At 42.3% G+C, this 14,000-nt stretch overlaps 1 protein-coding gene across 1 annotated transcript; it reads right to left on the bottom strand.

Annotated features, from left to right (window-relative positions):
- Positions 1-1,757: 1,757 nt before the first annotated feature.
- On the bottom strand, positions 1,758-9,396 carry LOC107316283 (deleted in malignant brain tumors 1 protein-like). The gene is made up of 10 exons (XM_015867573.2): positions 9,283-9,396; positions 8,689-9,000; positions 8,099-8,122; positions 7,371-7,682; positions 6,082-6,105; positions 4,439-4,462; positions 3,338-3,649; positions 2,710-2,733; positions 2,066-2,377; positions 1,758-1,863 (listed from the first exon to the last, which is right to left on the bottom strand). Exons 1-10 carry the CDS (start codon positions 9,344-9,346, stop codon positions 1,850-1,852), a joined length of 1,422 nt encoding a protein of 473 aa, XP_015723059.1. The 5' UTR covers positions 9,347-9,396; the 3' UTR covers positions 1,758-1,849.
- Between the last annotated feature and the right edge of the window lie 4,604 nt (positions 9,397-14,000).

Genomic DNA, 14,000 nt, shown 5'->3' with positions numbered 1-14,000 from the left:
AAAGCTTTTTCCAGCTTTTTCAGTCTACATCCATGGAAATCTGTAGTGTTATACACTCCATAAAGACAGAGCTTGAGGGGCAGCAAGCAATCAGAAAAGGCAGAGCTACTGCTGTGAGGCTGCTACCACTGGAGGGCAGCGAGGCACCGTCCTCAAGGACATATGGGATAACATGACCTAACGACTCAGATCTTTTGTAGGGTCCCTAGAGGCCTTAACAGTAGTAAATACCATAACAAGCAAGCAGAGGGTAAAATAAATGATGTATGAAACATCTACAGACTGCATGCAGGTTGTTTGCATTCCTTGTTAGAGGGCATTTTGGAGAATCTGTCCCTTCTGAGACAGCACCCATTTCATCTTCCCTTTCAGCTCCTTATTCATTCTATCTTAGTGGCGTTATAAACCACAACACGTCATAGCTCTCATAACTAATATTTGTAAGGAATCTGGTTGAGATATCTGTGACAGATTAACTAGCACTGCCTGCCTTTCTCCTAGCCAGTTTCTTGTACAAATATTTAACTGTATTTCTTCTTCCCCGATAAAGAAAACAGTGGTGTATGAACCTGTGTGATGATGCACGGGTCTACTTTTGTTTTGGGTCATGTCAATGCATTTTTGGGTCACTGCAGATTACTCGTGAATTAACAAGAGTGAAGCAGGAAGAATTTACTGATATGCCACATAATATTGCCACTTAAATGCTGCCATAGCAATTGCCATGTGCCGGTCCTTGACTTCAGTCAGCCTGGGGATGTGGCTGCTGTGAGCAGAACTTGTCTGTGTTTTGCTGCATATTACTCTGAGGGAAGACATAAGGAAAGATTTTCAGTTCTTTCTCTTTTCAAGTTTCCTCTCTGCCAGCCATTCTGCTAAATCCAACTCCAGCAGGTTCCAAAATGCATTTTGTGCACTAAAGAGTGTCTGGAGAAAACGGCAAAGCCAGGTAGAAATAAATCACATCTCTGGCAATACAGCCTTCAAGTGGGTTCTCCACAATTATGGCAAATTTCTTCATAAAGCAAAGTGGGACTTTTACATGGGAAGCCCTCTTTTGTAGGCAAAACTGAGTACTGAGTGCTGGGTACAGCTTCCAGTTCCCAGACACACTGTGTTGAAAGAAAGGTGTTGCCATTCAGTCTTCGGAAGCCCCCCATCAACCCCTGTGAATCCCTTGAGAGAAAACCTTTGTCAGAGATGAAGGCTGTGCCAATATAAATGGGTACCAGTGGTCTTGGCTCTGCATGCAGAACTACAGGTCATTTCATCCTGTTACCCAGATAGTTTAATTGGCCAGCACTCCTTGTCAACACAGGTTACTTATCTTGGCACTTCTTGTTGCCACTTTCTTGTTGTTTTTTCTACTTTTGATGTTTACATGGTATAATCTCATTAAAGTTTTCTCAACATCTTCCTCAGCTTCAAAGAAAATCCCTTCTATCTCAGCAATTGCCATCACTAGGAATCACACAGAGTATCACCAGTGCCCTTTGGAGGTATTAATTTTGTCCCTTAATAGGTATAGGACCTATAAAGGGATCAACAGGGAATGCTTCAGTGGTACATCTTGGAGTGCCACCTCTCCTGCCCCACATGCCCCAGGGTGGTGTGTTGGGTGAGAGGTTCACAAGGGATGGCTCTCCTTCCCACAAACACTGTGTGGAAAAGCAGATATCCTGTTTAACTGTGACATTTTGGACAAATAATGCAATTAGAGACTGGGTATGGAGAAAAGATGGATGAGTAGTAAGCAATGTCATGCAATGAAAGAGTTTATTACTTATTTATGATGATGCCTTAGAAGTTTACCAGCCTTAAAGGTAATGCACATCTTTATTTCCTCTCCTTATGCTGCAGGCCCTGTAAGAACAACCAGAGAGAAAAGTGATCAAATGAGCTGGTAAATAGGTATGAGATTCATAATTGTTAGGTCTTTTAGTCCACAGCAGTGGAGAAAGAAATGGTTTTCCATCATAGGCTCAGCTCCTAATGATTGTCAGCTATACTTCAAAATCTGCATCAAGGGGGATTCTTGAAATGAAGAAGCCAAAGCAGAGCATACCTGAACAGACAACACTGGCATCTTCATTGTGGCCACAGTTATGTCTTGACAGACCGTTGTGGGAGCATTCCCATACATAAGCTTCATTCCCTCTGCACTGCACGTCATCCAGGAAAATAACCCCAGAGCCTTCCCCAAACTGGGCATCTCCTGGTGCTGAGATGGGCAGCCCACAACCCAGCTGTCTGCAGACAACCCGAGCATCGTTGATATCCCACCGATCATCACAGACTGTTCCCCACTGTCCTTTGTAAAATATTTCTACACGTCCCTCACATCGATTGCCACCATTCTCCAGGCGCAGAGCTAATTCTGGCAAAGACAGAGCAGAAATAAACGTCACGATGAATTTCTGACAGTGTGTCCAAGGTTTTCCCTCCTTGCTGTGTGATTTGTTGAGTACTGACACAGTCTGGCTTTCAATCAGTGACATACAAACATTATATTTCTCTTTAAAGTGGTTTCCCAACATTCGAGCCCTCTATAATCACCTACACCTTTTGAAATGCTGCAGTGTGGAACTTGTCCCTTCTCCTCAAATGTTACCTTTTCCCCCAAGGCTTTGCATCAAACAAAAGCAAACTGTGCTTAACAGTAGATACCCAGTTCTTAGAATGATCAGTTAAAGAAATGAGAAGACTTACCAGGTGTTCTGGCTCCCCTGGAAGCTGTGGATTGGGAATAAACATGAAAAGCTTAATTTCAGCAGCTTCACTTGCATTTCAGAAGAAATAATTATCAACAGCAGCAGCAGAACAAATGCAAAACAAAACTTTGCTTTACCTGGTGGGAGTCTCTTATATCGTCTAATTTGTTCTAAAACTAAGTAACTGATAATATACTATCCTTAATTACCTTAATCAAGAAAACGTTTAACTTATGTTGAAAAGATAGAGTAAGATTTAATTCTTTATGAATGGCATCTAAAAACAAACTCTTGTGGGAGTGCCATGCCTATGAAACCCAAAGTGTCTACCAAGCCACCAAGTATCTCCTCCTCTGGCATCCTGCATAGAAAGCAACATTCCTTCTCTCTGCACTCACATTAGTGTCACTGACTGACCACCAGGAGCATCTTCTGAGCATCCCAGACCAGAAGATACATGGAGGAAAACAGAGAGGCAGCCGACTGCTTTATTTCTGCCTTACCATATGTCTAATTACAGCTCTGCCATCTTTGTTGCTATTACCCTCGCCTCAGGCTGCTGATAAGATTCTCAATTTACACAATGCAGAGTTTTACTTAAATAAATAGAACCATTCCACTTGTACCTGAGCAACGCACACCGGCATCTTCTCTGTGCCCACAGTTATGTGTGGCCCATCCTCTGTGAGAGCATTCCCACAGGTAGGATTCATTTCCATGGCACTGCACATCATCCAGGAATATCTCCCCTGCCCCTGGATTGAAATGTGCTTTTCCCAGTGCAGAGAGAGCATCTCCACATCCCAGCTGCCTGCACACGACCCGCGCATCATTTATGTCCCAGAAATCGTCACATACGGTCCCCCAGCTTCCCTTATAGTAGATTTCTACGCGCCCTTCACATCTGTTTCTGCCATCTATCAGCCTCATGGACACCTCTGTGAAAAAGAAGAGAGAAGGAGATAAGAGCCTGGAGACTATCAAACTGCAAAGTTAAAATTCTGGAGTAGTTCTGGAGCTGATTCAACGTGTTGCTCTGGCTATTGTACAATGTCATGGCCTTTCCTCCCCAGTGAAGGTGAGGACAGCATGGATAAATGCCAGCTGACCTTGGGTCACTGTTTGCACTCATGTGCTGTTTCCTGGTTCACCCTTGGAACCAAGGCTTGCTGCCAGGGCATGGCAGTGTTCACAGTTGCCTAAACCAGGTTTTCATTCCCATTTTAATTTCTGTGATGGGATTAATAGCAATGAAAGAAATAACTTGCATTAAATAAACACTAGTGGGCATTTATCAATTCATTAATGGCAGTACATTATAATCAGTAGAACAGAATCAAAGTTTTACTCATAGAAATGGAGTTGACCAAGAGATCAGGTTAATCAAGCCAAAGCAGCACAACAGGGCCATGACTTTCTAATAACCATAACTTCTTCTCCTTGTGTTTTAATATCATTTAAGGGGCTCAAAGTTTTATTAGAGCATGGAATAAAATGGTCTTTGTGTGTGTGTGTTTATGATGTAGCTCCATCCAACTGATGGAATGTTTAAAATACTGATTAATCCAATACCTTTTCTTTTATATAACCATGGATTCCAATGAAGACTTATTCAAGCTCCAAAAGTCCAAGTCAGAACATGATTCATAGTCATTTTAGCAAGAAATTGCTTATGCTTTAAAAAATTCTAGATAGAAACTACTGAATAAGTATGAAATTGAAATTACCGGGTATTTCAGTTCCTGTAGAAGCTGTGATGGGAAGAAACAGACAAAATGCACATTTCAGTCATCAATGTTTCAAAAAGTAATTAATTGTTAAGAGCTGCTTTTTTTTCCTTTACAATGTCTGTTTTTGTTTCAGAAAGTGTTTAATGACTGGTTACATAATCTGTTCCTGAAGATAATAAAAATGGTGAGACGTGAGATTGCAATATGACTTTGCTTGCCAGCGACTTAGAAACCTATGGAGATTAGGATAGAACTTTGCACATTCTTATAACATCTAACAGAGGCAGAAAGTTTCCAAAGTTAAATTTCAGTAAGGATCTAAGACTGACAGAAGTCTAAGCACATCTTTCTTCAGGGGGGATCTAGCAAAGCTCTGGTTCCTTCTCCTTCTTGCTTCCTGCCCCTGGACTGTAAGTCATGACTCTACACCTTTGGATTTGGTCCTGATTATCTCACTCAAATAAATAGATTGCAGCACTCAATAGAAGCTTTGTCAAGGAAAGGCATGTGGGATTAGGACCTTAAGCTTGTGAGAAGTCTCCTATGTGAAAGCTCGTTGGTTCTGTAAGGGCAGAATGTGCCTCAGGATTATTTTCTGGTGCTTCTTGCTAGTCTGGTAGCAAGCAAACTGAACTGGCTAATATGGATTACAGGTGATTAAAATAACACGACAGCAGTACAGAAGCTGTAGATGCATTCTGAGCAATGACAATTAAAATGCTCTAAAAGTTTTTGAAGCTTAACTAAATAGAAGATTGCAAGAACAAATTGTGACCGTGTAAGAAAAGAAGGGAAATTCTCTTTCCAGCAACAGAACCACGACTCTGCTGAAAAAAAATGCTCGAGATCAGGGGGAGCGATTTTCAATTTGACAAAACTTGAAATTAAACCAAGTATTTCTCTTCTCAACAAAGCAAATATATCAGTGTGTACCTGAGCAAATGACGCTGGCATCGCGCCGGCTGTCACACTCCTCTCTACACCACCCCCTGTGAGAACATTCCCACAGGTAGTTCTCATTCCCTCTGCACTGCACATCATCCATGACAATATATCTCGGGCCGTGAGTAAAGGTGACATTTCCTGAAGATGATACAGCATGTCCACAAGCCTGCTGGTTACAGACAACGTCTGCATCATTTATATCCCAGGAATCATCACAAATGGTCCCCCAGGCTCCTTTGTAAAGGATTTCAACACGCCCTTCACACTGGTTCCATCCATTCACCAACCTCACTGACATGTCTTTGAAAGAAAAAAGAGAGTTTCACTGAACCTTCTTTGTAAGACAAAGTCAGAGGCTTGTGTGGGTCAGAAGGGACTTCCAGAGATCTCTGCTTTAGCCCCAGCAAGCTATTCTGGGTCCTGTTTGGGAGAGTGTGGAGTATCTCCAAGGATGGAGATCTCACTGCTCCTCTTGGTTTCTGTTCTACTGTTTGACCATGTCATGGAAAAGAAGTAATTCTTTTTTATCATGGTGGGATTTCTACCTACTGCTGTGCACTGTCTTCTCTATAATCTCAAGTTATTGTAGACAGCAACAAAATCTCCCCTTCAGAGCTTTTAGCTGTACAAATCCAGTTCTGAAACATCAAAACATGAGGACATTAAAGAGAATGACACGAATTTAAGACACTTACCTGTCACTTCAGGTCCTGTGGAAGCTGAAAACAAGAAAACAAAGCATAGCTCATTTTTAGGTGGAGTTCTGAGTCACGGCAGTAACAGCTGAATCTACTGCTGAAGTGTCTCATTGCACATTATGCTATGAGAATATATTGCACTATGTGAATAGTGCTATACAGAATAATTCTCTTTGTGTGGAAACTGTCACACAGGTCTACAGCAGAAGCTAGATCCATTCTGAAATATATAAGTGAATGACTTCAGGGGAAAATATGAATTATGACTTTACAAAGCTTTTAAGTGATAAAAATACATTATAGAAGAGATAATGTAATCACTAGCAAAGAACCCCAAGGTAACCAAGGTAAAAACAAGGGATTTGATCTAAATGCTACAGAGGAAATTTTTCTAGGGAGTAGAAGTATTCTGAGAAACTGGAAGAGACCAGCAATGGCCAACGTTTCCTTTCTAATGGCTTTTAGATTTGAGAAGGAAAAAACTGAAGGTCCAAGGTATTCTCTGAAGTGCACATAGATTCCCATGTCAAGGCCAAGGGTTTCTCATAATGTACGAATTCAATTTTGTAGGCCTGTTTCTAGCATGCATTTCAGTGCAGTCTGTGCTGCATTATTGCTATTAACCAGTCCAGGATGAGTGCAGATTGCCACAGAGTTCAGCAGATGGGTGTCCAAACAGGCTATTACTCACTGTGACAATGAAGACCACTGTTTGTTCCACCTCCAACACAATGGCACCTTTGTGTTAAGTCCACAGGGACAAGCTGTGCCAGGTGCCACCAACACCAGGCTGGACCTGTCCTCTGTGCCTGCTCTGGCACTTCTCCATGGGATGGCTCTGTTTGCTGACCTTCTAGTTATGCGATAACCAACAGGAAAGGAACATCCAGGTCCCAGAAGGAGCAGGACATGCCAGCAGATGGACTGAAGCAGCTGGAAAATGGTTGTACCCCACCTGGTAGCTCTCTTGGACTGTTATTCCATTTTCATTGAAAGACCTAACCTAGGCTGACATATCTATGGAGTGTACAATTTTTCAGCTTATTTACAGGTAATCTGTAGTTAATTGCTGTGGAAATCACTAATATACAATGCTGAACGATAAAGAAAAGCAACTATCAAACAGAACCAATGCTACAGGTGAAAAAAGTTGCTTCAAACATGAAGGTTCTGCCTGGTTTTTGGCAAGCAGCCTTGGAAAGGAGCACAGTGGCCAGGACAGGGCTGTCCCTCATGCTCTGACTGGCCATAGAATGGAGCATTGTATAGAAATACATAAAACACACCTGAGCAAACAACACCAGCATCTTCCACGTGTGCGCAGTTATGGACGGACCACCCTCTGCTGGGGCACTCCCAGAGGTAGGCCTCGTTCCCTCTGCACTGCACATCATCAAGGAGGATCTCTCCTGAGCCTTGGCTAAAATTGGCATTTCCGAGGGCAGAAATAGCCCTGCCACAGCCCAGCTGGCTGCACACCACCTTGGCATCCTGCAGGTCCCAGGAGTCATCGCAGACAGTGCCCCAGTTGCCCTGGTAATGGACTTCGACACGGCCCTCGCATCGGTTCCTCCCATTCACCAACCTCAGGGACACGTCTTTGGAAAGATAAAAGTGAAAGAGTTATTTAGGAAGGATCCTCCCATATTGTGAGGTTTTAGGTAGGCTGTTAGACATTTGAGACTATAGCAATTACTGTCTAAATGATTAGCAGATGATTGGCCAAAAGTATTTATCAACTTTTTTTTAAGTGAAAACTTGTGGAATTGAACTGATATGATCACACAAAAAACTTGAAAATAGAGCATATTCCTAACACAAGGGGTTGTGACTAATATATGATATGGTCACAAACTTGTGGGGATGCATACTCAGAAATGTTTGATATACATACATCAAAAGGATACCGTGACTAAGGTACTTGTAAATACTTCTTCATAAACTATACTAAATGACTATACTAAGTGAAACAAAATAGTCAGCAAACTGGATGAAGAGATGGGATGAAAATTACCAGGAATTTCAGACATCAAAGAACCTGAAATAAAAGAAAGAGCAGAGTGAGAAAGATCACTTTCTTAACAAACTAAAGATTCCTCTTTATCTACACTGCTGTACAACACAAAGCACATTGGGATTTTGTCTACATGAGCTAAGCTTTGTTTTAAAATGCATGGTGCTATGTATTTTCACATTAAGCAATATGTCTCACGAAAGACCCTATTTCACACTGCGTGTGGAAATAGCTGATTATTTTCTCAGTGATCTTAGGGATAATCAGCTGAATTCATCCTTTAGTTAGGAAGCAGTGGGAATGGCTGGATTGACAAGTCTCAGAATGGCATTATGGCTCCACAGAAAGAAGACAACATAACTGTGTAATAGAGTTAATTATCTGAAGATTTTGAATGTGAAAGGTAATGGGTGGGTTGTAGTGCTCTCTTAAGAAGCATTTGCTGAAATACAGAGGAATAGTTTGGGGATGTTCTGTATAGCTTGATGATGATTTGGTAGTTCAGCTGCCATTTGTTGAGCACCCGGACCTCATTCTGGCTTATACTTATAACCATTACTGATCACTGATGACAATAAATCTCAGCTTACCTGCACAGATGACACCAGCATCTTCCTGATGAAGGCAATTGGTGTTGAGCCATCCATCATGGGAGCACTGCCAGAGGAGAGCCTCATTCCCTTGGCACTGCACTTCATCCAGCAGGATGTCTCCTGTGCCCTCACCAAACTGGGCTGCCCCCACGGCATCAGTGGCCCGTCCACACCCAAGCTGAGCACAGACCACGTTGGCATCATCCATGTCCCAGGAGTCATCGCAAACTGTTCCCCATGCTCCACTGTAAAATATTTCAACGCGGCCCTGGCATCTGTTCTGCCCATTCACTAGCCTCAGGGTCGGTTCTTTAGAAGACAAAAAGAAATGAGATCAACTGTTAGAGCAGCTGCCATGTCTTTGGGGTCATAAGGATACAAAAGAGAATGCTCTACAGCAGCTTTCCAAAGAGCACATCCTCAATATACACCCAATATATTTGAATAGCATCACCAGCCCTGCAATTCTATTAACTCCCAAGATATTGCCATTTAGAATGGGCTTTGCAACAAGCTACAAAATGTGCAATATTGATTTTAGAGGAAAACACAAGAGAGGGAGGTAGGTCTGAACAGCATTAGGCGCAGTACCTGACCCCTGCAGACGCTCTCCAAGCAGCAGTAGCATCCACACAATGGCCAGCGTGCTACCCATTTTGTCTGGGATCCCTATCGTGCTGATAAAACCAGGTTCAGAATTTATAAGCACGTAAATTTAAAGGGGTGTGTTCTGCAGCTTGACCGGCCTGACTTTATTAAGGTAAATCAGTGCTTTCATACAACAGGGATACTTTTAACTTTTAAAAACATTCCCTTGATTTTTTTTGGCAGGACTTTGTTTGTAATAGCTTGATTTTTTGATCACCTTATCATTTCAATCCCTTCTCTTCTCAGGACCTACTGGCTGAACTCTCCCCTTCACAGACCCAATGGCTCAAGTGGAACCAGCTGTGTGCAGCCAGGGAGAAAATCAGTGAAACCAAGCAAAAAATGCTGGCAGATTTTCTTCACATCTCCATTTTTTCCTTGTCCCAAAGCGGAGGCAGGTGGCTGCTGTGTTCCCATCCTCTCACATCTACATTAGGTGTCCACAGCTATGTGGTTCTTCTTGGCGCACTGATGGAGGCTGTGCCCTCCATGCTCCTGCAGTCTTCATTGCTGCAGCAGTAAGCTGCATTATCTGCATGGAAAAAATAGGCTTTCTTTTGAAATGCATTGCCAGCCATCCCTTCAGACTGTATTTTAGTAGCTACTGGGCATTTTAACTATTAATTTTCATTTTGGTCTCTTAGCATCCTCTTAGACTCCATCCTACCCAGCCTTTGGGAAGCATTTCATGTGATTCCTGGATTGAACCCTTCAGGCTTGGCAGTGAGAAGAGCACTTGTCTTCCTCCACATCATGTTCCTTTACAGACATCCAACAAACTCTTATGAAACAAAGAAGGCTTGTTCCACATTGGCACAGCTCACAGTGAGTGTTTACCTGACACGCACAAGGGCAGCTTCCAGAAATGCACTTCCTAGGCTGTCCAGGAGCTTGAAGAGAAAGGGGAGCAGCAGGTTTTGGCTGTCCTCCTGCATCTGGGACCTCACAGTCAGATGTCTGAGCCTGTGGCAAGCAAGAAGCAGAAGTGACAAGGGAGATATGAAATAACGTGATCCTGACAGATATTAGCAGTGCTTTCAAGAATAAAGAATAGTGTAAAAGCAAGAAAGGAAAAAGTCAGACGGGACATCTACAAACATAGGGACCGATATAGAGACCCCAGCCTGATGCATGGCCTTTTGTGCAGCTTCTAAGGCTACCAGGCAGCACTCATCTGAGTGCAGCTGTTTAAAAAATGTGTATTTTGTCTGCTCTCATTAGTTACTCACATGTCTACATAAAACTCCCTTACATTTGGCAGGTTCTCATGACTACGTCTACGGACAACACAGCCAGAGGACAGGGAGGGAGTCTGCTGTAGCAACCCAGCCACAGTGACAGCACCAAAGAATTACTCTTTAAGAAATGAAGGGATACCTGTGCATCAGGTGCTCTTGTCCTTACGATGACTTCAACTTGCCAGATGTTAAGGGTGAATACCACACAGCTGGTATAAAACAGGTCCAGGAGAGTCCTAAAAATGGCTTGATGATATGATCTTGTGACAGATAGTAAGGGAGCTAACTAAGAAAGCTGTCCCCCTGGATTTGTAATCTGTAAACAGAAAGTTTCTTATGGGAGAAGTGACAACTTGTGGCTACCTTGGCCATAGAGACCATGAAGTGGTTGAGTTTAAAATTTGCTGTGTACGATGGGGGACCAGGAAAGGCTTTGCCCCAGAGGGCAGTGGGCATGGAACAGCTGCTCAGAGAAGGGCGCTTGGTCCCAAGCTGCAGGAGCTTAGGAAACACTGAGACACCAGTGTCAGACATAGGGTTTGGGTGGTCCTGTATGAAGCCAGGGGTTGGGCTGGATGCTCATTGTTTGTCCCTTCCAACCTGGGATATTCTGTGTTTCTACAGTCCCAGCCCTCATAAAAAGGAGGAAGGGAGAAGCCCTCTCCCCAAAGATACAGTTTCTGAAAACTGAAAGAATAAACAAGAGAAAGAAGACAACAGTCATTCAGACTTCTTCAGAGCAATGGCTATGAATTCATTTCCACTTTACAGCTTGTGACTAATTCACTTCTTTGAGAAAGAACAGGTTAAAAACTGCTTGGATGGGTACAAAAAGCAGTTCAGGGCAAAAGAGGTGATCCAAGTGTTATTCCAACTAATGAAAACAGATGTCACCCCCAGTGACCGAGCTGGGCTTCCTCAGCTTAGCATGACTTTGTGAAAATATGTTTTTCATGTCAAAGTTCTTGAGCCTGAAATAGAAAGTCTCTCAAAATACACAAACTGCTGTGAGAATTTCAGTATTGCCTGGGTTTCTTTTCAGCTAGATATAAACTGCCCAAAATAAATAAAAGTAAGAGCAAGCTTTAAGTGAAATAAAGAATGAATAAATCAGGAAAACCCTCTGTCCCTTTAACAGCAGATGTTTGACAGAAACTGTGAAAAAAATTGTGTTTGGATTCAGAGATTCTAGCAAAATCCTGTTTAAAAAAAAAAGCTCTATTGGTGTCTGTTAGAGCAGTTTCAAACGATCAGTCAAGCGGAAATGATCCGTACAGTATATTCATTTAATTATTTAATTGAAATTTAGTGCAAGTGTTCCATCTCGAGTATTAAAGGATACCTGAGTTGGAACCATGAGATGAAGGTTAATTGTTTATTTCAGGCTGGTGTCAATGATATCTGTGGGCCTATGTGGAGAGGCATGGGGAGAGAGTGATGAAAACAAGAAAAACTGTGGTTCTCACCCATATCCTGCAAAAGCAAACTAGCTCTTGTAAGTCTCAATCTACAGAACTTGGGGATTTGTTAATAACAACTGGGAAAAGGATCTGTTTGCTAGCTATGGGATCTAGAAGCAAAACAGTGTTTATTTATACCCTTTTATAAATATTTTCTTTATACGCTCCTGGGAAGAAGGCCTACAGAGTCATATTATCTTCTTCCTACTCCAAAATTAGAATAGAAAGATAAACAGGAGAGCAAAGCAAGGGAAATTTATCATACAAACAAGCAAACAAAAGTTTTGTTCCTGGGTTTTGCTTTAACCCCAGAACTGGTCACATAGGTTACGTGATTGCACTGGGAAAATCACAATGGCAAGAACCCAGACTGCTATGGCTCCATCCTCTCTCCATGAAACACCTCCAAATGCCACCTCGGGGGATTGTTATGTTCTTATCAGGTCTACACACTCTTCTAGTGACATGGGATGTACCCCATTATTTATCTTCTTCCCCTATTAATCATCTTCTTCCAGCTCAGATCACACTGCAGAGGTTGACACTCACATTTCAGCGCAAAGCTGCAAAAATGTTTAGTTGGTGCTGAGGTTGTTGGTTGAATGCATGAGAACAGACTGCATGGTTGAGTACAAGCCACTGAGTGACAAACATAAGGTAAAAATTAAGTGAACTAATACCAAAGTCAGTTATCCAGAGCAAAAGCCTTCCAAGTGATGGTTGGTTGGTCTTCTATGAAGGAGGAGCAAACTGCCACCTCCAGGGAGCTCATCTGAACAAAGGCACCACAGGATTGTGGTGGCGCTGACCCACACAAAGCAGATAACCAACACCCCCAAAGAGGTCAAATAAACAGTTTTAGTTTGCATTTTGGTTTTAATTCCTTGTATTTTCAACTAAGACATAAAGGGCAAAAATCTCAAACATTGCTTTTCATGTTTTCATGCACCAGTGGTAAATGCTTATGCAGGATTTGGCTGTTTCAGCATGTTTCAGTCTAGTTTATGAATGTATGCTACACACGCAGAGGGGCTGAGTAAGTCCAGAGAAGTCACAACCACAAAGCAAAAAATTGCAGGGAAAAATAAAAGAATTAAAATATATATATATTTTGGTGATGGGCATCCAAAAGCGTTAAAAAATGAGCAAGGTTATTTCTTGTGGAAAGCAAGTGTGAGATTTCTTTTGATGTTGAAATGACACTTGGGTGAGACTTTAAAAGTCCTCTGGCTGAAGTTCAGTCTCTTGAATGAGATTTACAGCTTTGCTTGGTTTAGGCTGTATCCTAAAGCCGCTGAGTCAGTGGGAAGGCTTCCAAACGATTTGACAAGATTTTAGATCAGACTGTGCAGTTCAAATGTCACAAACAAAACACCTTTAACAGCTCAGTGTTTTTTAATTTGGATTTCTTTGGTGCAGAGAATAGAAAACAGAATGGAAAAACATCAACAAAATGCACCTACAGGGAAAGGTGAGAGAATTTGTTCTTATGGCCAAGAAAGAGAGGGCAAGAACTAATGGGCTTGAACAGCAAGAGTGAAAATTGAGAGGGAGCATTTGGAAAAGCTTTTCCACAATGATGTCAGTTTGAATTGTGAGCCTTGTTTAGCAAGAGACACTGCCTAGGCCGAATAGAGGTGTTGGAAGACTTGGGCAAAATCTGTCAGGAAGATTTCAGAGTGGTGATGATGAGGGTAATAGTCAGAGACTAGATCAGGCATCTGCTTTGGAGGGAGCATTGGGATGAGGATACCAACAGGTAATTCCTCTGAAGGCCCCAGAACAACATGGGTCATGTAAGTGTTTGTGGGCGACACTCAGGAGAAAGTACTGGAAAACCAAAAGAGGGTATTTCCACATCAGGCATCACCAGCCCACTCACTTTCTTCCTAAGGGCAGAAATTGTAAATTCGCACGTGCTTGGCAAGTTTTCATCCAACAGACCACACTCCTCAACGCAGCA

The sequence above is a fragment of the Coturnix japonica genome, chromosome 6 (assembly GCF_001577835.2).
Source record: "Coturnix japonica isolate 7356 chromosome 6, Coturnix japonica 2.1, whole genome shotgun sequence".
Taxonomy (NCBI): Eukaryota; Metazoa; Chordata; class Aves; order Galliformes; family Phasianidae; genus Coturnix; species Coturnix japonica.
This window is presented reverse-complemented; position numbering and strand designations above follow the sequence as displayed.